At 48.9% G+C, this 23341-nt stretch overlaps 1 protein-coding gene across 1 annotated transcript in view; it reads right to left on the bottom strand.

Annotated features, from left to right (window-relative positions):
- Positions 1-23341, bottom strand: part of mpp7a (MAGUK p55 scaffold protein 7a) — a 146309-nt gene that overhangs the window by 12780 nt on the left and 110188 nt on the right. The window contains exons 7-10 of the mRNA XM_083777822.1: positions 14749-14830; positions 13998-14168; positions 5460-5540; positions 1342-1435 (exon numbers count right to left, since the gene is read on the bottom strand). Coding sequence (XP_083633948.1) covers positions 1342-1435; positions 5460-5540; positions 13998-14168; positions 14749-14830 — 428 coding nt within the window. The remainder of the gene's footprint in view (positions 1-1341; positions 1436-5459; positions 5541-13997; positions 14169-14748; positions 14831-23341) is intronic.

Below are 23341 nucleotides of genomic sequence, written 5' to 3'. Positions count from 1 at the left end.
ATTATTAAACATAATGAAACAAATGAAGCAGTAATAATAGTGTAGATCCAGCTTCTTCTGAAAGTCATTATCTTTATCTTCTTTATCATCTTCTATGCTTGGACCACATTACATTTTGTTGTTCTTTTTGGTTGTTTTCTCAAGCTGGGCTTTTTGCAAAGCCGACTGCATTGTTTCTGGTTCACGCAACTCAACGAGGCATAGCGCAAACAGGGCGGCCAACTCGCTGCTCGGGACTGCCTTGTAATTTTCGGCGTAGTGTCCTGCGCGTCGGGCCCACATCACAGCCCATGCAGCTCACCAATACCGACTAACGGAAAAACATTGCATGTCTCGACCCGCACCACAGCAGGGTCTAAATATATACATCTACCCTCAAACCCCCCCTTACCCATTTCTATGTGCTATGACCCTCCACACACTGTCTCAATGCCACAGGCTTCCTGTTGTGCTGTGTGCGTGTTTGTGTAAATGTAAATGCATTGCATGTGCGCCCCATGCATCCCCCATCCCCTTCTACCGCTTGTGTGAGAATCGCCGAGAGGGCATCCATCACGTGAATGTCTATTGCGATTTGCGTTTCATCCTGGCGGACCGCGGATGTCGAGGCGAGCTGCGGTGTGGCTGTCGGAGGCGGCTTGGTGGCCGTCTACAGGAGGCCAGACTGAGAGCGGACGGCTGAGGGTTGTGTGGAAGCCGAGACAGGCGGGGAGAGACCTTGAGGCCGGTGTCGGGAGATCTCTTACCAAGGCAGGCCCCGGCCCTGTCAACACTAACTCACACTTGGTTACGCAGATGGATGTCTGCGGCACACAGATGGAGAGGAGAGGCCTGTTTTACAGTGGCAGCATAGTACTATGTAATGTCTGCGGCTATAGGACTGGCACACCGCCGCTAGTGGCCGAAGGACATTGCAGAGAACAGGTTGCATTTGATTCCCGCACGTGCTTATAACCTAGCATCCCTATATTATGGGGCTAACGTTCAGCGACATTTAGTGTTAGAGCGACAACCGGAGGGGGCATACTACTGCGGATACGGGCAACTACTTTACGGTGTGTATAGTGTTTAAGTGGGAGTTCACAGAGATCAGAGACCACTTATGTTTTAAACGCTAGCACTGTGCCTAACATAGATGCAGGCCTTGTGTTTTAAACGCTAGCACTGTGCCTAACATAGATGCAGGCCTTGTGTTTTAAACGCTAGCACTGTGCCTAACATAGATGCAGGCCTTGTGTTTTAAACGCTAGCACTGTGCCTAACATAGATGCAGGCCTTGAATGTGTCCTTTTCAGAAAATTACAATCCGTTTACTGGTACTGTGTGTGGAGCTGTGCCTACTTGTTGTTATGGATATCCGTCTCGAAGAGATGTTTGGACATGAAGTAGTACTCCACGCCGTCCGTCTCCTGGCTCTTCTTGGCTCGACTGGTGTCTGAGAGAGAGAGAGAGAGAGAGTGTGCAGGGGGGGAAGGGAGAGAATGATTACCTCAAACCCAGACTGTCTGACTCAACGCTGGGGCAGAGCATTTGAACGGAGGCCCTTATTATTAACATTGCAGTAAGTCTGCATCGTAGCACGCTGCGCCATGCCAACCCTTGTATATATGATTGTGTAACAGCGCTGTAAAATACACAACCTGTAGCGCTCCGCCACTAAACTCAGACACTTAACTGACATGCAGTTGTGGTTTACTGTAGCTTATTAAATTTGGCTTCTGTAACGTAGCCGTGGTGCCCTGTAGAAACAGAAGCTCGTAGCGTTAGCCACCAATGTTCGCTGCAAGGTAATTGAGTTTGGGAGCTCTCATTAACATCAAGTCCCAACATTTACTTGGCTATAAACCCGTGCCATTAAACGGGGGAAAGCGGGGTAGGGGAGGCCGGCGGTTGTGGCGGTGGGAGTTTGCGCGACACGTGGACGTGGAACGCGAGAGAGGACCGCTCCGGAGAATTTGACAGAGGTCGCGGGGTCGACTTGCGCCACGGCTCGTTTCCAGAGTGCCACAGAGGTCGGAGGTGAGCGGAGTGCGCCTCGCATGACAAATTGTCCGCACGTTCCAGCGTGCTCCAAAACAAACCATTAAAACTTTTATCACTGCTCCTACAACCACAACTGCCAAGTTCTTGTTTTTTTGGGGGGATTTTTTTTTTAATTCCTTTTTGACGGCCCCATGACAAATGTCCTTTTTTCCATACAGAGTCTTTGACTTTCCTTTTTCACGTGAGGCTGACTGGTATGTACAACATATGTTGTGTCATGGAGTGAGCCTTCCTGCTGAAGAGGGTTGATTTGATCTTATCAACGGCTCTGGCAAAGGCACCCCCACCAGAGAAGCAGCCATGTCTTCAGAAAACATATACTTATGCCCCACAATCAGAAATGTGTAATGCCCATTACCCAGCGCAGACCGACGGCGCACACCATGCATTATTTTGGCATCTGTTTTGTAGCTCACAAAATTACAGTGCAACAAAAGAATCCGCATCCATTCATTTCCAAATCATGGAAAATTTCAGTAAGCCTGGACGGGAATCAAAATGTTTAACCCCACACTCTAATGGCTTCTTGCAACGCTGCTTGCGTTACTTAGACGGCTGGTTTACATTTTGCAGCGACAAGGGGGAAGAAGAAGAAAAATAAATAAATATATATATATATAAGCTTAACCGGGGCCACAAGCTGGTGGTCTACGGAGCTCCGTTTTTCAAATTAACAAAAAGGGGGGGGGGGTAACGCTTTTGGCCTTAATCCGAAACAACAGCAAGTGTTAAACATATCCATCTGTCTGTTGGCAGTAATCAAAGAGTAAAAAAAAGAAAAAGAAATGGGAGAGGAGAGATACTTTCCGAGTCTCTTTCCTCTCAAGGAGGGCCAGGACTTGTGCCATACGTCTTCTATATGGGTCACAATCTGTCTGTGTGTCTGGGCCATATTAAACACAGCATCATGGGTCACATTTGTGAACAATTAACGGGCCTTGTGGAAACCCCGAAAAAAAAAGAAAGGGAAGAAAAAGGCCCCGGCCAATGGCATTTTAATACCGGGGACATTTTCAAGTGTCAGACGTCGGCGAGGACACATCCATTACGCCGCGCGGCGTGTAACAAACATGGCAATTAATATCCGCAGCTCGCTTTATTTTCCTTCCCTTGTTCCTTGTCGTAGCCTCGTCCAGAGCCCTGGAACGGTAAATGTGCAATTATACTCTGGTGCCCTGCTTAAATGGGCATAAATCACGCAGATTCATATATACGGCCCTAACATGTTGGCTTTTCGGGACGTCTCGGAATTGCTCAAGAACTCAAAAACGGTTGGAAACGCTGGGGACAGGCCTAGTTAAAAGTGGCGATGTTGGACGGCACTCAGAACCGTGGCAAGCTGTCATTTGGTCCTTAGAGTAAAGGGAGGAGACGGGGGGGGGGGGGGGGAGTAGGAAAGGAGAGAGAGAGCGGGGAAAAGGGGAGAAGCAAGGAGAGAGGGAGTAAGAGAGAGAGAGAGTGGTTTGGAGCCACATCATGAGCCAATTATGGCACGTCTCCAGGAGGTCGAAAAACGAAGTTTCCTCCGTCACCGGGCCTTGTCGCCCATTGTCACGGGCCACGGCGGCTGTGAAAAGCTGACACTTACAAAAGAGGAGAGCCACTCGCTCTGCAGACCTCAGAGCCCCTGGGCCGGAGAGCCACTCGCTCTGCAGACCTGGAGAGCCCCTGGGCCGGTCGGCGGGCTCTGCAGACCTGGAGAGCCCCTGGGCCGGTCGGCGGGCTCTGCAGACCTGGAGAGCCCCTGGGCCGGTCGGCGGGCTCTGCAGACCTGGAGAGCCCCTGGGCCGGTCGGCGGGCTCTGCAGACCTGGAGAGCCCCTGGGCCGGTCGGCGGGCTCTGCAGACCTGGAGAGCCCCTGGGCCGGTCGGCGGGCTCTGCAGACCTGGAGAGCCCCTGGGCCGGTCGGCGGGCATTAGTCACTGCTAGACATACCCTCTGTGTTTGTTGCCAGAGGGCTTTTGGCAGTCGCCGTTCCATCTGGCCATCCCATGCTGTACGTACAGTATAGCAGACGCTGCGCTGCAGAGTCGACGGGTCTCGTGAAACGGTTCACACTGTTTGCACGAGGATTCCTCACAACAAGCCGATCAGGCCCAGAGCCACAGCAGAGAGTAACTTATCCCGATGACAGAGAGGCAGACCATTTATTGATGCACATTGTGTGTGTAGGAGGATCTCTGTCGTTCTGAAGTACAGGCATGTGGTCGTGGGATAAGCACCTGACAACAGATTAACCTACAGCCAGGCTGGGCTCCTAATGCAGGTGGAGGAAGCCAAATGGTCACTTTATTCCCTTTAAGAGTCAGTGGCCAATGAATTGCAAACATATGCAGGGTCCCAGACGCAAGCTAGACTGACCACAGCAAGCCCCCCATCTCCCCCCACCACTCAATGGATTCCACCCACTCCGGTCCTGGAGAGGGTGGACACAATGGCTAAAACACACTTGCTCGTAAAGCATGGTGCATGCACGCACACGCACACACACACACACACACACACACACACACACACACACACACACACACACACACACACACACACACACACACACACACACACACACACACACACTGTAAGTACAGTCAAAGGGTCAGAGAGACAGACACATATAACATGTTGTCGGGTGAAAACCTTGCAAAATTGTTACATTTCAGGATTCAAATTGAAAAAAAGCAAAAGTAGCTTTGTGCTGTGTTTTGAGCTTAGAGATTTTAGAGCTTATAGATACGTGTACTTGTAGATAGTACTTTTGATGCTTTTGTGTGACGCTGTAGTATGTGATCAACACACACATTTACAGTGTGTATACAGTATATCGTCGCTGTTGGGCAGACACCAGCTACCTCGATTCTTCAACTCCTTATACTGTGTTGTATATAAATCAGTGTTATTGAACACCCTTTACATCCGTTTGTGGGTTTTACTTAATAATGAACCAATGAAAAGAATTAAAAAGTGCTTCTGACTAAAGTATCTGACAATGTATAACCCATTCTGACCTGAGATCAGATTCATACGAGGTTTCCACTGGACACACACTGGTCTGATTAACCCATTCTGACCTGAGATCAGATTAAAAAAATGTCAGTCGTTCTTCGATTTTTCTAAAATAGCAGACCTACAAGCTCGTATCGCGCCACTCGGTGGCGCGATATGAGCTTGTAGATCTGCTATTTTTCAATAGCTAAAGCATAACATGATGCCAACACCAAAATGGGTGCCCGGTCAGAATGGTATAAAGTCAACATACCAATTTTAAATGGGGCAGTATTGTGTTTTTTCCTTCCTGAAGAGTTAATATTTTGGTCATACAGTAGCTGGTTTCTGCTACAGTATATACTGTATAACAGGCAGGTGTGTGTTCCCATTTCAAAGCCCGAGGAAAGGGGAGTAGTTAGTGGTGGACTTACGAGGCACGGTCACGCTGAAGTGCTGGGGGTCAGAGGTCAGCAGCTTCCTCTTCATCTCGTTCAGCCCGACCCCCGTGGGACCTGTGGACAGACGGACACACACATGCAACGTTAGGACGGCATCCCTCACCGGCTCTCTCTACGCTGGGCGGTATAGGAGAGCGTCCACGGTGTATATATAGGTCTACAGGAGGCGACGCAGTGGAGACAGAGAGACAGTCTATATGAATGAGATCAGTCTATAGGAGGCGACGCAGTGGAGACAGAGAGACAGTCTATATGAATGAGATCAGTCTATGGGAGGAGACGCAGTGGAGACAGAGAGACAGTCTATATGAATGAGATCAGTCTATGGGAGGCGACGCAGTGGAGACAGAGAGACAGTCTATATGAATGAGATCAGTCTATGGGAGGCGACGCAGTGGAGACAGAGAGACAGTCTATATGAATGAGATCAGTCTATGGGAGGCGACGCAGTGGAGACAGAGAGACAGTCTATATGAATGAGATCAGTCTATAGGAGGCGACGCAGTGGAGAGACAGTCTATATGAATGAGATCAGTCTATAGGAGGCCACGCAGTGGAGAGACAGAGACAGTCTATATGAATGAGATCAGTCTATGGGAGGAGACGCAGTGGAGACAGAGAGACAGTCTATATGAATGAGATCAGTCTATGGGAGGAGACGCAGTGGAGAGACAGAGACAGTCTATATGAATGAGATCAGTCTATGGGAGGACAGTCTGTGGTTGAGGGGGGAGAGAAAGAGCTGTGGCCAGGTTGGAACGGCTTCCACTACAAGCCGTCATTCTCGCGAACGCTGATCGATGGGTTTGAGGTCAGACCCTGACGTGTTTACGGACCAGACACACACACACACACACACACACACACACACACACACACACACACACACACACACACACACACACACACACACACACACACACACACACACACACACACACACACACACACACACACACACACACACACACTCCCCGAGCCAAAGAGATGTTAGATGTTGTTGGCCGAGGACCTCCTGTTCAGCCAACCTGTGTAGCATGGAAAGGAATGAAGAAAAGAAAAAAGGAAAAGAAAGAAACAAAAAGGAGGGCGAGAGAGAGAGAGAGAGAGAGAGCTGCATCAAGGCCTTGCCAAGACACTGCTCTGTTGTGTTTCTACTGAAAGACTGAAAAATCGACAAGGCACTGATCCCACAGGACAGCTGGATTTTCCATCACATACCCAGTGGGGAAAGTGGAGGTTGAGAGACACAGAGAGAGAGAGAGAGAGAGAGAGAGAGAGAGAGAGAGAGAGAGAGAGAGAGACAGAGAGAGACAGACAGAGACAGAGAGAGACAGAGAGAGACAGAGAGAGACAGACAGAGACAGACAGAGACAGAGAGAGACAGAGAGAGACAGACAGACAGACAGACAGACAGACAGACAGACAGACAGACAGACAGACAGACAGACAGACAGACAGACAGACAGACAGACAGACAGACAGACAGACAGACAGACAGACAGACAGACAGACAGACAGACAGACAGACAGACAGACAGACAGACAGACAGACAGACAGACAGACAGACAGACAGACAGACAGACAGACAGACAGACAGACAGACAGACAGACAGACAGACAGACAGACAGACAGAGGGGGAATGGTTGCATATTGTTTTGTCTAAATCGCCTGGCCCCTGACAAACCTTTATTTTTATAACAAACTCCATCTCCCTAAATCCCTAACTAACTTAATTCCTATACAATGAAAGTCCACAGTGTTAATGTAATGGACCGACTCGTATCGATGTCCTCAAATAGCTCGGACAAGAAGTCAATTATGTCGGTATATAGGCTACAAGTGCTACAACCCCTGCACTTCACAGCAGCCTCCCCTCGTCTTCAGAAAAGGGGACAGAGACTTGATCCAGGATACGGATTCCTCGCATGCCTGGCGTTCTGGGCAGCCACTGGGATCGCATCAGGGCCCGCTTGGAAATTCACTTCAGCCCGGCTGTACAAATGTGTTTAGCAGGTTGCACCGCTCTGAGACAAATGGACAATGAGTTCACTCTGCGACGCGGTATACGATGGTGGAGTAAAGAGAGGGGGTGGTGGTGATGCTGGACGAGCTCAGAGGGACATGAGCTCTGCGCTGAGAGAGAGAGCGAGGAGGGACATGAGCTCTGCGCTGAGAGAGAGAGAGCGAGGAGGGCTTTCTGATCTCGTTCCCCCGCATTTCATCTGGGCCCAAACCAGGAAGCTCTGCAGAGATCGACATGCCTGATAAATAGGTGTGGACATCGAGGCTCTTTTAAGAACAATCTCAGGCCTCTCCACAGATGAGAGATCTTTCTCGGCCCTTGCGCACACACGCACGCACACGCGCACACACACACACACACACACACACACACACACACACACACACACACACACACACACACACACACACACACACACACACACACACACACACACACACACACACACACACACACACACACACACACACACACACACACACACACACACACACACACACACACACACACACACACACACACACACACACACACACACACACGCAGCAGACAATTTCACACCCCCAAACTCCCTTTTTTCCTTTTGTGCACCCAAACACACATGGTTTCGAGACCTATTGTGAGAGTGCTGTAAGTGATAAAAGCTGTTTCCTCCACACGTTCACTCCGCTACGCATTCAAACAGAGAGAGAGAGACAGAGAGAGAGAGAGAGAGAGAGAGAGAGAGAGAGAGACATAAAAATACCCCCGACCCTTTTTGGGCGAACGGCGTGAGGCGTTCTGTGGTTAGCGTCTCGCATAAACAAGCACGGGGTCCAAAGCGAAGACAGCAATCAATCTTAGCCCTGGAGAGACGGAGCGAGAGGAAGAACGTTTTGGGGATGGAGAGAGAGAGAGAGAGAGAGAGAGAGAGAGAGAGAGAGAGAGGAGAGAGAGAGAGAGAGAGACAGAGAGAGAGAGAGAGAGAAAAAAGAGAAGAAAAGTCAAAGAGAGAGAGAGAGAAGCCCGGGGGTTGAGGGCCCGTGTGATTTATTAAGACGAGGAAACGAGGAGTTCATTTTGAATTTGTTTCGGGGCGAGCGAGAGGAATGCGACGGGGGGCTGTTTGAGCGAGGCCACGGGACGGTGTTGATGTAGGTGTGGGGGGAGGCAGAGCGTGGTGGGGGGAGGCAGAGCGTGGTGGGGGGAGGCAGAGCGTGGTGATGCTGGCCCGTTTTATGAGAGCGATCTCAGTGGTGCCGACAGACGGTCAGCCCTGTGGGCTCACAACACACACACACACACACACACACACACACACACACACACACACACACACACACACACAGAGTGCGGTCCTTTTCGGACAGATGTTCGCTCGGCAGAGTGATCAGTGCCTGCTGTGATATGACCAACAGCCCCACTTGTGCTATCTCATTAAGCAGTTTTCACCTTGTATACATCACTGCCGTGTAGGCCAGTTTCATTAACCATATAACATAAGGCAGCGGGATATCTTCAGGATACCTTTTGGAACACAGGCCTTAAAAAAAAAAAGCCCATTCTCTCGAACCGCACCACTGACTGTGCCAAAGCAACCTAGCAGGCCCACCGTGGTCTTTTTTTAAAGACAGGCAGAGAGGCAGCCCACTGTGGTCTGGGTCCATCGTCTGACCTACAAACAGGCACCCGCTTTGTGCATTGTTTGTTTCAAACAATGCAGCCCTGGACACAATGGCAAACTAATAAAATTAGCCGCCACAATAAAAAACAAAAATAAAATGCATATTTCTCTGCGACTAGACTGCTGTATTTTATGTTGTGTTTGTGTGTGTTCCCTTCTCTCTCTCTCTTTCTCCCTCCCTCCCCTCTCCGTTTCCCTCGGAGGCGAGGCCTGGGGTGCTCCTGGCCTCGCAGGTTGCCGTGCCAGTAAAAGTGTCAGACTTCATTACCGCACTCATTAGAGAAGCAGCCTTTAATATCGCAAGCTTAATAACTTCCAGGCCAAATGCGGAGCACATCACATGGAGTTAGCGCTGAGAGGCCGAGGCCGGGCCCTGGCAAGGCCCTGATCCAAAGCCCCCACAAAGCCTCCCACAACGCTGGGCTGAGGTTGGCCTGCTTGACCGAGCCACAACCCTGCCTGCCTGCCTGCCTGCACGCCTGCCTCACACTTAACGCCTGATTTATATTTTTGGTTGTGCACCGAAAAGCAGAAAGCAGATTTACAAGCTCACACAACACGTGGCGGTGAAACGAGTTGTGAGCTTGTAGATGGGTAATTTGCAGTGCATGACGCCCGCACGCATGCTAAGCATAAATCTGGAGCTGGGGAAGCACTATAAACTACCTTCACATTGTTATGGATACAATCACACAATTATACATATGCGCAATATGAATGGGAAGTTTTCAATGGGAAAAAAAGAAACATGGTTTATTTATTTTTAATGCAGCCAACAACGTTTTGGAGGCCTCTTGCAAAACTATTTTGGCTTACTAAGCGATGGAGGATCTGATGTAGACGTGGGTTAGGCCTCAACCCGAACTAACAACTTGAATCCGTCAAAAGCCCTGTGTCAGGTTACCGTGAAACACAACTGACCTCATGCTACAGCAAAACGAAATACGCAGAGTCGCGGACATCGACAGATCTTTCCTTCCAATCAAATAATCAGATTTCCTTCAAAAACATCAGCGGTTTAAAAAAAAAAAAAAAAGCTGCACATGTTCAAATATATTTTGGTTGGCTGTCCGATTAGAAAATGTGCAAAAACAGATAAGGATCTTGATTTGTGTTTGAAACCGAATATGTGGAGACACCGGGCTCCGTTCAAAGTGTTGGGGCGATTGCCGTCGGGTCACTTATTAGTGATTATGATCGACCTGCAAAAAAGCCTTCAGGGATTCCCAAGAATGCTTTGGGGGACGTCTGGATGTAAAAACAAATGGGAGGAATGTGTTGCGTTCGAGCAAAGTGGAAAGAGAGTGGAGCCAAGGCCATGGCCAAGGAAAGCACAGGAGCCTGGGCCCTGTTTGGAGGTCCTACAGTACAGTACAGAGTACAGAGTACAGTGCATGGCTATTTCTCTCCTCTCTTCTGGACCTACAGTACAGTACAGTGCATGGCTATTTCTCTCCTCTCTCCTGGACCGACACGCCATTCAATGAACTCTGAGATGCACTGTAAAATCACGAGGGATAATTTAACCATTTTCAACCTCTGACATTGCTCTGGTGGTATCACAAAGCTCATGGAGGTTACCAGGATATTATGCCTCTCACACAGAACAGAACTCCATAAGGGCATAAAAGGGACATGCAGATAGACAGTCAGGCAGACAGATACGTATTCAAGTTCGTATGTACCCCTGGGGCTTAAGTGTTTAACTGAGGGTGTATAAAAGTGTGCCGTGCGGAGAGGCAGAGACAGAAACGGGGAGATGATAAGAGTGCAAAGCAGTAAAACGATATGCACATCCCAGTTTCAGAATACGGTGCTGGACCCAAAAACAATGACTGAATGAAGAAAAAAGTGGAATGTCCGCACACGATAACTGAACTTGAGAAAGCCCCGGAGGGGGGCGAAACTTTGTTGTATTTATAGGTTGAAATAAAAAAAGACGGGGAGCAGAATTATATCGTGCACGGACGGACATTCCACTTTTTCCTTCATTCAGAAGATAAGAGAGCAGCAGCAAAACGATGGAGAGTGTCTGTTGAGGGAAAAAAAGTAGTAGTTTAAAAAAAAGGGGGGGAGCGACAGGGGGCGGGGCGGACTAAAATGGAGAAACATAAAGCAGACCCCTTTCTCTGGGCCGCTGCTTCGTTAGGTGTGAAATTGCCCGTGGGTTGTCGCCCAAATTGTGGAAGTTAATTGAAAATATTTACATTAGCGTGACGGGCGGGGGGAAGGGTCAGCATCCTCCCCGGCATGGGGCTGTGACGCGCTGGCAGCTGAACTGGGCTCGCTAATTAGCAACACGCCTGATGGAGTCCATGCTCGCCGGCGAGACCAAGGCCTCTGACCGTTGTGCCAAGAAATACCCCGGCAACCAGAGGTGGAATAAAAGTATTGAAAATGTAAAATACTCGTGTAAAAGTGTAACGGTACAGAAATGAGTGGCGTCAAAATGTACTTAGAAAGTACCAAAAGTGAAAGCACTCATTATAAAGAATGTCAGTTTTGAAAAATAGCAGATCTACAAGCTCACACTTGAGCTTGTAGATTGGCTATTTTCAAATGTAGATAGGGCTGAAGTGGTTAATGTCTTGTAATAGACACTGATGGAGGCTGGGTAGCCCAAACGTTTGTCCTTGATCCATCATGCAAGAATAAGAACTAAAATGCAGTCTTGGTTCATTTAAAAAGAAATGTCTGTAATTCTGTTAATTTACAACAACGTGTTGGGAAAGTTTTGAGAGCAAGAGTGTCTGTCCTGTGGTCTTTGTTTTGTTTGTCTGTTCACATTTGTCGTTGTTTAACTGTTTTTTTGTTTTTTCGTTTTTATCACATTTATATATCTTTTTTATTATGTATTGTATGTGGAATTTTCATTACCTGTCTTTATCTTATTTTATAACTGAATAACTCATTATTATTGTCAAAGATTGTCATATAAGTTGTCATATACAAAAAATGCCTAATAAAACAGTATTAAAAAAAACCAAACACCAAAAAAATGCAGTCTTGGTGTGTGCGACCCTACCTTTATTTCCATGTTATGATTTGAACGGGTAACGCACCATAAGTCAGAGCGCCGTGGTCTCAAGAAAAGTCTCAAAAGTAACTAAAGTTTCCAAATCATTGTAGTGCAGTAAAAGTACTGACATTTTGAAATACTCCAGTAAAGTAAAAGTACCTCACAATTGCACTTGCACAGTACTTAAGTAAATATTAAAATGAGTTACTTTTCACCACTGCCGGCAACACAACTCAAGAGACAGAGAGAGAGAGAGAGAGAGACAGACAGACAGACTCAGGGAGAGAGAGAGAGAGACAGACAGAAAGTGAGAGAGGTTAAAAAAAGAGGGAGCGTGCTTTAGCCTTCGTTGTCAAAAGCATTCACGTTGAGCAAAAATTCTCGGCTGTTTCAAACAGCTGTCAGCGGCATCTGCAGTGTTCATGAAGACTAGCGGAAGCCTGGAAAACAGAGTTGTGAGTTGTCATTCGAAGGGAAAAACTAATTCCTTGATAAATGGAAAAAAATTGCCAACAGGCCATGAGAAAATGTATGGAATGCTTTTTGTTCCACTCAGTTCTTTGACATTACCCCCCAAAACATATTTCCCCTGATACAAATATCTAGCCTGAAATAAATAAAGAAAACAAAAACGCACACAAATACGCACATAAAATGTGGAAAAATGTTGAATTAACGGAGTTGGTCCCTAAAATGTCTTTACCGTCGCACCTGGCTTAACATATTGTTCCACCACCCATTGGCAACGCTCGTCCTTCAACCACAAATACAGGGACGAGAAGAAACCGCTAAATTCATTTCAAGACCTTGGCAGCTTATAAAGCTCCTTGGAGGGCTTTGTAACACCCGCTTCCCCAAGTCAAGTGTTAACAATTCTGGCGGCTTTGGAAAAAAAAAGACATAAAGAAGGGAGAGATCGAAAGAAGGACATTGAAACCATTGAGGTGGCTGTAAATGCAAGGCATCGAACGTGACTGATTAATACTCGGCCTGCGGCAACCTATTTCCACCGTGTGCTAAAAGTTAAGGGCCATGCAGGCGAGGTTCCCGCAGCGGGGGCTCATTTAATGGAGGTCGACGCCACCTGGGTGACGCTGGAGCGGTGAGTCACGCATCCATTCCGGGTGTCACCACGCTGGGACACGACTGAGATCTATGGCCCCTCTGCCACGCCAAATTGAAGAGCGGCCAGGTCTGTCGCCCGCGGCGACACACAATGTGGCGTGTGTTTGTGTGTGCGCGCACCGTACGAGGACGGAGGACCACCACATGTAGCATGGTGTGAGGTAAATGTTTATTATAATAATGAGGCAACACAAGAATTCAGAGTTTGGAAGTATAAGGATTTTACGCAAGTAAGGAGCCAAAACTTACATGACCTGCGTGCATGGAAACCCCAGTCTGACTCCCAGAGTTACATACAGCCTTTATAGCTTTCACTCCCACAACAGCCAACCCCCAACATACTGTATAGCCTCAGGACTTGAGCCAGTTCAACCAAGTGGGACAGTATAACAAGAGTAAAACAAACAGCACCACAGGGGTGTGACAGATGAGATAATATCAGACTGTAACTTACTCTTTATAAAAGGGGTATTATTAAATGTTTACATCTAAATTTCTACGACATACGCGCGGCAATTAAAACGTTGAATATGGTGTCCTAAAAAAGTACAGTGGCTGAGCTTAACGGCCGGTCGGTCACCAACCTCTATCCCTCTGCCTCTGTCATGTGCGTGTCGTGCACGCACGCACGCACACACAAGCACACGCACACGCACACACACACAGAGCTACTCACCAGCCAGGACAACCAGTCTGTGGTTGGCTCCTCTCTCCCTGCGGTACTGGGTGACTTCCTCGTACGTGGGCACGTCGGCCATGTCGTACTGGTCACTCTTCTTGCACTCGTACATCGACTTGTTGGTTTTCTTGTCTCTCCGGCTGAGGCGGAAGCTTCTCCTGAACCCAGCTGCAATCCAGGAGAGAGAGAGAGAGAGAGAGAGAGAGACGGAGGGAGAGAGAGAATATTAATTATTATTATTATTCTCACACAATGTATACGTATATGCGCGTGGAGGCGTGCATGTGCATTTGTTTGCACATAGGTCTGTCCAGAGACACATTTGGACATGTGCATGTATTGCACGGTACTCATACGCCTGCAGCTGTGCACTTTAATTCATGATCATGTCAGCGTCTTGGCAGGCGGGCCAAAGGCCTCCGGTAATGTCCAATACCTCATACTTATTGTATAGCTCAGCTCCGTGACAAAGATCTCTGCTGTAGGTGAGGGAGCTACGGCGTAACGCACGGCCAGGCGCTTTCCCTGGATCTCACCTTCAAACAGTTCATTCACATTCTCCCCTGGTAACACTTTTACATTTCTCCTTCTCCTTGCATAGCTTCTACATTATGTCTTTTTTTTCTTCTTCTTTTCCAGGGCTTTAACATCTGCACGAGGCTATAAAGAATGTTATGGCTACATCCTCATACATTTTTCTCGCCAGTTGCAGCTTAAGCGATGTTGTGCCGTTTTTCCGACAAAGTACGGAGTGACTCATCCTCTTGGTTCCTCTCGGGCCCGTCTGGAGCATTCGACAGGCCTGCGGCCTCTCCTAGCCCCGCTCTCCACTGCGAGGTCACACCGAGATGCGGAGAGGCTGGGAGGACCATTCTGAGTGCAATGCTCTTCTACAGTATGTGGACTCACTGCCAGTTGCTTCATGGTTGTCCACTCGGCATAACCGTCCAGCAGCAATTTACCATTAGTTCGGGTTGTGGTGAAGCGTTTACAGAGTGTGTGTGGCTGCTCTAAAACATGATTATGCACCGTCTGGCCGCGGGGGTAATGCTCGTTCAGTGACGACGCTTGCTTTCACGACAGCTGTCACATCCGATTGGCTTATCGCGCGGTGGGTGGCGTGTCCTTTGGAACGCCGTCACAGGAGGTCTCCTGGTCTGGCGTGTGGCTGGTGGCGTGTGGCTGGATCTCAGCAGTATCAACATGAGAAATGTATAGCCCTAATTTTTTGAAGTTTCATATTCGCGACAGATGCTGGCTAAACGCAAGCAAATCTCCAAAACACAGAACACATCCAACGCACAACGTCTGCAACAGCTCATCTTGTGCTCGCGCTTTGCATGCTTTCCATTTTAATGGTGATCAACAAACTCAGGAATATGATGCAATAGATGTCCAAATAAGATTAAGGCAGCATGGAAATTATGGAGCGAGACACGTACCCGAACCCCCCCGGTCTCAAACTCCCCCGTAATATGTTCCACAACATTCAAACCGTGAGGGCCATATTACGCAGATGTGCGTTCTTCTCGGCTCGTTCTTTTCATTTTCATTCACTTCAGAATGGATGCAGTGAAATGGACTTAAAGTATGCTGAGTCACAAATGAAACACACTGTAAGTCATCGGTGGAGACAATAATAACATATATATATATATATATATATACAGTATGCATGTACTGAACATGTGCGCGTGAAAATGACAGAAAATGCACACACACACACACACACACACACACACACACACACACACACACACACACACACACACACAGTGTCTGAGTTATTTTCATTGTGCGTAATGGTCAGGCCAGCGTGCCCGTGTCCTCCGTTTACCCAGAATACACGAGCGCACACGTGCCCGAGAGAGCTGGATATTTTGTTACATTGAACATTTAGGCCAGACGTTGTTCCATTGTGGGCACGTTGTGGGCTTATGTTGTCTGTGCCATTTCTGCTGCGGTGAATCTACTCATTCAGCAACCCCCCCCCCCCCCCCCCCCCCCCCTCCCCCGGCTCTGACCTAGCCCCCACCCAGGGTGTATTACCCTCAGGCCACAGAGTGGAAAACATTCTCGCTTGGCTGCAAAAGCTGCCCTCTCTCTCGGAATGGCCCAAGAATATAACCACACGCTGTAATCAATACCATCAAAGGTTGACATCATTTTGAAAGAAAACTAATTTTGGGTATAATTTTCACATTCAGGATTAATACGACCTAATTTCTCACAAGGCCCCGTCCGTGCGAGGAGGAGAAACGTCAACCAACGAACGGCCTGGGTTTTTTGACTGCCATTCTTCAAATAACTACGAAGCGATATAACAGCGTTTAGCCATTAGCCACCAGCGTGCGGCTTCTTGTTCCATTCGATTTACGGAGCGGTCTTGGAGCGTGAGGTGCCAGAGCTTCATTGGCTCTATCTGTCCTTGTGTGTGTGTGTGTGTGTGTGTGTGTGTTGTTTTCCTTAGGGGGAGTCAGGTGCACAGCGTTTCCTTACACCGCTCAGCCGCAAGCCAGTCAATACAAATGGCTGACAGGGGCCACGGTAATCCGGGGCCCTTCATAATCACTTAAACCCGTGCGGACAGCTCCATCCAAATAATAACGTTGAGCGTTCTCCTCCTCCTCCTCCTCCTCTTCCCTCTGCCCATGGGTAAATAAATCAAAGCCTCATGGAACAGTGAGAGTCTCCCCCCCCCCCCACCTCCCCCCTCGCCTCACCCCCCAAACCTGTCCTCATCGTAAACCCCCCCGCCATCACCTCATCTCTGCTGGAGGGGGGAATTAGAGCAGGGGGATGGAAATTAATTCGATCCAGAATTAAGGAATGAAACAGACTTCATTCTAGACTTCATTCGTGCGTGTGTGCGTGCGTGCGTGCGTGCGTGCATGCGTGCGTGCGTGCTCAACATGAAAGCCTCAGCTATGCTGGAACAGCAGCATGTGTGCACAGCCTTTGCTGCCTGCAGAGACCAGCTTTTCCGTATATATCTAGCCTGGCACGAGGAGCTGCTGGTGGAAAAGGAACGCCAGATATGCATGCGGTGCAGGGACCTCGAATGCTAATACCTCTAGCGAACAGCGTGACAGGTCAGATCAGGTTTATTGACTGCCGTTCTAATTTGGGAGTGTCCCTGGCCAGGGAGCCCGGCCATGAGGCCAGTGGCAGAGCTTCTGAGGTGTCGCAGTGTGGAGGGGTGTTGTGTATCTTGGGACGCAGAGTCAGAAGTTTCCTCGCTGAGGTCGCGCACACACACACACACACACACACACGCACACACACACACACACACACACACACACACACGTACCCTCTAATGTCGTGCACTGTACCGTGACTGGGTAATTGCCACCAGAGCCACTGAATATACAAACATGCACATAACTCTATTTGTAGTCTCTCACACACACATACAGTACTGAATCACAAACAGAAAGACACGTGCACACGTACACACACGTACACACACACACACACACACACACACACACACACACACACACACACACACACAGAATATACTTTTATAAGTAAGAGACATTACAAAAAGCAGTCAATGACCCAAAAAGTGTACTGTATATCAAGCAAATTGTAGTACCAGATACACAGGCTGTCACTACACACATGCACACACAGACATAAATACAGTACACACACACACACACACACACACACACACACACACACACACACACACACACACACACACACACACACACACACACACACACACACACACACACACACACACACACACACACACACACACACACACACTATATGCACAAACACACTCACACAAACACACATTTGCCTACACTTTGCCAATGCTCCTGCCCGTTTTCCGCTGCGATAATGTCTTACAGCCACGTAGGAGATTCAGCATGTGTTGCAAAGAAAGCACCCGGAGGCCTCCGCAAACTGTGAAGTCTAACTGGCCTCCTCTTTGGACTCGCATCCCAAGCTGCTACTACCACGCCTGTGAAAGAAATGATGCAAGAAATGGGACCCAAAGAAAGAACAAAAAGAAAAAAAGAAAAACACAAACGTACATAAAATATAACAGATGCCTCTTGAGAAAATACACACATTCAAGACACGCATCTGCCGACTGGAAGGCGTCTGAAAGCGGAAACGCCTGAGAACAATGCAGAGAAAAGGGGGGTCACGTCTTCCAGACGCCTGAGAACAATGCAGAGAAAGGGGTCACGTCTTCCAGACGTCGAGCGTGGGCGCTCGGTGAGATGACAGGAAGAGAAGAGAATAAAAAAAAATGACTGCCGTTTTCCTTCCCAATCAAAGCCTCCATCTTTGGTGGGTGCAGGGCAATGGAGAGAGTCCAGAGTGAGTGAGAGAAAGAGAGACACAGGGGGGAGGAAGGTTTTGTGGTGAAGGTCCATAACAAACCCCCCTCGTCCTTCGTCTGAGGTGCATTCCTCTAACGACAGGAGTCTTCTGCTGACAGCTCCATGCAGTACCATCTTGGGCTGTCCCAGTGGGACGTCTCCCCCCCACCCCCCCCCCACCCTTACCCCTCTCTCTCTCCCCGTCTTCAGAACTAATGGAGACGACATCTCTGGAATTAAGCGAGCCGGCCTTGGCAGCTGGAGATTAAGTGAGCATTATGCTCTCAGGGCCTCGGCGTTGCGCGGCGCGCGCTGTGGTTTAACGCTGCAACACTCAGCCCCGTTTTCGGGGGGGGGGGGAGGGGGGGGGGGGTTGAATGTGGATAGCATTACCCGGTTCTCCTGGGCTCATTACGTATATGCCCATTACAGTATATACAGTGTGGGCCCGTACGTGCAGTGCAGTGCATGCATGCGTGTGCATGCTTCTGTGATTTGGCTTTCAGAGTATAGAAGAGAGGAGGATGGCACGTGGTAGGATTAAGCAATAAGCCACGAGAGGTCTCAGCTTACCGGGTATTTTACACTGCCTGGGAGGCGTAGGCAGACCCCACGCGCAGCGGAGGGTCTTCTACCTCCCAGCCAGTGTAAAATACCCGGTAAACTGGGGCCTCGAGTGGCTTATTGCTTTTCTAAAACGGTTACAAACATATTACAAACTATTAAATTCACAAAAGTATCTACGCTTTGTGCCACCAGAGCGAGCGACCCAGAGCCAAAACACTTCCTTGTTTTGCTCCGCAAGTAGCCTATGTGACGGGAGAATAGCGCTTGATGTATTTACGGGGCTGCCTGGAGCCACACATTCACAGTCATATGAGCCGGGCGGTGCTTAGACGCCCGCACGGCATGTGTTTGTAAAGCAATCAAGCGCTCCCCTTCCCCAGTTCAGCTGCAAGGCTGCAGTTTGATACAAAGTGATTGAAGGAGTGGGTTATCGGTGAAATTTACACCGGTCACGTGACGGTAACCAGCCAATCAGAATGAAGTATTGGGACTACCCGTTTTAGAATGCTGCGTAGTAGGGGATGAGGAGGAGGAGGAGGAGGGGGGAGCGTTTTCCACCTGTCAGCCATCATTATGCACCATCGGCAGAAGGAGAAAGTATCACTGCAAAAACTAACTTTCACCAAATCCCATTCATCTGTTCAAATGAGCATGTCTCAATCAATCAATAACCTGTATCCTGTATCAGAGCGTTTCGCTGATTATGGGTTTCTTCGTGACAAAACAAAGCCGCCCGCCGAGGCCGACTGGATCTCTGAGATCCACATTAAAGACAGTAGTCGAGCCGCGAGTCGCCGTGGGCCAACAAACCGTATTGTAAAACTCATCCGGAAAGCCTTTGTTCTCCTGCAATCCCCACGTGCCAGACGCCCACAAGGTTCAGACAGGTTCAAAAAGCGAGAGGAGAGGAGAGGAGAAGAGGTGATGAGATGGAGGAACATCTGAAAAGTAGTGGACCTGTCCAGAAACACACACACACAGAAAGACATGTGTCCTTCAAATGCTCCTGTCTGTCTCCAGGGTCCCTCCGTGTATAGTCTAGTTTGCTAACAAGCATCTGCGAAAAGCATTCTGGGCAGTAAAGCGGCTTCCGGGGGTTGTCCCTGAGAGACCTCCCTGTATCGACAACTAAAAAACCCCCACAACAAACGGCAGCTTTTCCGGAAACAAAACCATGGCGGGTACGCACGTACCTTGGCCCGAGCCATGGCCGCAGAAATGTCCTGAACCGTGCTGACAGTTCAGCGGATGCGTGCTCCGGGGAACAGAACAGACCATCTGTGACAAAGGCAGAGTGAGGTAACCCTTCCCTTTTTTAATGACAAGTGGTGGTCTTTTAGCAGAGTTTCATTGAGGGGACATGACGAGAGTTGGCTAAATGGCCTTTAACTCTAGTATCTCTACCGCTAGCTGTTAGCATAAACCCCAGTGCCAGCATACGCTTTCATTTTAAAAGATGGAGCCCCCCCCCCCCCCCCCCCCCCCCCCCCCGCACACACTCGCTACACATTGGAACAAGCACACACCGTTTACCTTTCGTCGGAAGCTTTTACATGGCGGCAGCATCGTGGTACAAAGGCACAAATTAAATCCTCCTATGATTATATTTGCAATCCCATAGTTGCTGTAGGAACCGGAATAATGTTAAAAGCTTCCGTAGGCCTCAACCATTATATAGACGTAGTATATGTTGGCGTACGTATATATATATATATATATATATATATATATATATATATATATATATACATACCTGGGGAAAAAAGAGGGAAAAAAAAGAAAAACGTCTTAAGCATGATTTCTGAAATATGTGAAGTCGTTAGGGTGTTTGGGGAGAACACATTGTGGGAGTAGGTAGTTTCCATGGCCCCAGCTCTGTGCACGTGGAAAGTGGTACCCGACCCAAGTGTTACACGCTCAGGCAGTGGAATGGCTGCTCAAGCCCTTTTGGCTGCGATAGGTCAGCTTCGTATAAAGCCACTATTTGTTTTTCCCCTCTCCCCGTCTTATCCCACGGCTTTTTAGATTTGGGAATGTCTAGTCTCTTGATGCGCAGCAATGCCTCAGTGAAAAGAAGACCAAACACACCCCAGGGCTTCTCTCCACACCAGACACTCCACTAAGCAGTGATTGCATGCTGCCGGTATAGCGCAGGTGGGAGGGTAGGGGTGGAGGAGGGCTACGAACACCAGATGCAATGAGCCTATAATGCTGTTGTTCAACTGGAGAATATGCACAACAACAAAAACACAGAGAACGTCTACTCCGGAAGGTCTCTCAGCTACCAAGACTGGTAAAAAAAGAACACCTGCTAAGCTGCTGTGTATACCTGCTGCTCTGTTGGCATCCTTTATGCTGGAAGTCCATTAAAGCGTGTATTGTTTCAATTCTACGCAATAAGGTTCATCAGCGCTTGGGCCGCAGACCGAGGGAAAAACCCAGTAATCCAGGGCTTATTCGCCGTGCCCCTATGTTTTGGCTCCTGCATATCCACAGCTAGTGAACCTGCAGACAGATGAAATAAACTCGTTTTGGAAATGGAGCGTTTTTTATTTCACTTTATAACACGTCTCCATTTTTCCACAACCGGCCTTAATTGGATTGCAAGAGGCTGATGGCTTTCCCAGTCTACTTCTCCCAGCTCTCGCAGCCACCTCTCTCTCTCTTGCTTTCCCTCCATGCATGATCCACCCATTCTTCCATCCATCCGTCCTTCCGGATGTTTTGGCGTGCATGCATGCATGCGTGCGTGCATGCATGCGTGCGTGCATGCGTGCGCATGTGTTGTTTTTTTTCCTCTCTTCCCCTTCGGGGTTTTTTTTGACAACAATGTGAGATGTCACCATATATGCATCCAAATGGCGGATCGGGGGCCAGTGTTGAGTCTCTCTTCCTAGGACTGTGTATAGCTCGTGTTGACTTATCGCAGGGAAAACAGAAACAGGTCTTACAGTGTTTCTTCCAGAGGAGCAACGGGCCTTTGGGTGTCAGCGTAACTTAATGATCTCTTTAATTCACTGGACTGAGAAAGAGCTCTCCCGAGCACTGCTGTCTTGAGAAGGAAAAAAAAGTGTCTGTCGGGGAAGGCATTTCGGGACACGCTCTTCCTCCCGAGCTGGACACCGTCATGCAGAAGACCTGGCTCTAAGCTTCATCTCTGGGGCGCAGGAATGCACTCGCCCCCGAGTATAGGAACTCAGAAAGTTGGCTCTTGGCAACGAGAGTCTCAGACGTTGCATCACTGACAGAGGTATGGAAGGGAAAACAAAGTAAAGACTAAAAAAGACAACTGTCCCCCAAAACCTCCCACTGTTCCCCGAGCAACCTCAGCGGCATTGAAAAAGCATCTGTACATTCTAGGATTTCAAACTATTAGGGCCAGGCCAACTCTAAATCACGCAACCACATACGACGGACTGAAAAGCCATGTGGCGACTATACGCTCACAGCGAAGATGTTATTATTATAACTTAAGATTTTGAGACTTCCACCACCTCCACCCAAAAGCGTTCTCCCATTTCAGCTAAATGTTGTTCGGACTGCCCGGGGAGACGATAAAACAAGGCAGCAAAGAAGAAGAAAAAAAACCCCAGCTCTCTCTCTCTCTGTTGAAAGAGTGCTGCCAGTTGGTAGAGGTGCGAGTCGAGTCCCAAGACGTGAGGTCGGTGACCTCATGCAGAGGGCAGGGTGACAGAGAGGGACAGTGAGGGCAGGAGAAGGGGGGAGGGGTGGTGGTGGTGTTTTGCAGAGGTCAGAGGTCACGACCTACAGGGTGACAAAGCACTGATTGAGCTTCATGGCAGACGAGGCTCAACGTCTGTATTTATGAACTCAGGCCTGCACTGCTGCTCCACTGGATACGCTGTGGGGGGGGGGGGGGGGGGGGGCATCCTGACTGCAACACCAAGGAACAGAGAGAGAGAGAGATGAACAGAAAGAGGGATTTGTGTGTGCGTGTGTGTGCGTGCGTGTGTGTGCGTGTGACTGTGTGCGTGTGACTGTGTGCGTGTGTCTGTGTGCGTGTGACTGTGTGCGTGCATGCGTGTCTGTGTTCGTGTGTGTGTGTGCGTGTGACTGTGTGCGTGTGTCTGTGTGCGTGTGTCTGTGTGCGTGTGTCTGTGTGCGTGTGACTGTGTGCGTGCATGCGTGTCTGTGTTCGTGTGTGTGTGTGCGTGTGAGCCAGCCAGGACGGCCTGTGGTCCTACAGAGAGGACTGTACCTTATGATTTGTCAGTAAAATGACAGTGGTAATAAAAACATGATGAGGAACAGTCACTGTGCAAAACAGGGAATTGGAACCAGCGCCGGGGAGCGGGCCATATAAGCGGAGCGGGGCCCGGTAATTGCCATTAAGACAGAACGCGGTGACCACATCAACCGGCACCGGGGGCCATTTGCTGGACCTCCAGAACAAAGCGTGGAAAA

This window comes from Protomyctophum parallelum, assembly GCF_964188405.1.
Source record: "Protomyctophum parallelum genome assembly, chromosome: 12".
Taxonomy (NCBI): Eukaryota; Metazoa; Chordata; class Actinopteri; order Myctophiformes; family Myctophidae; genus Protomyctophum; species Protomyctophum parallelum.
This window is presented reverse-complemented; position numbering and strand designations above follow the sequence as displayed.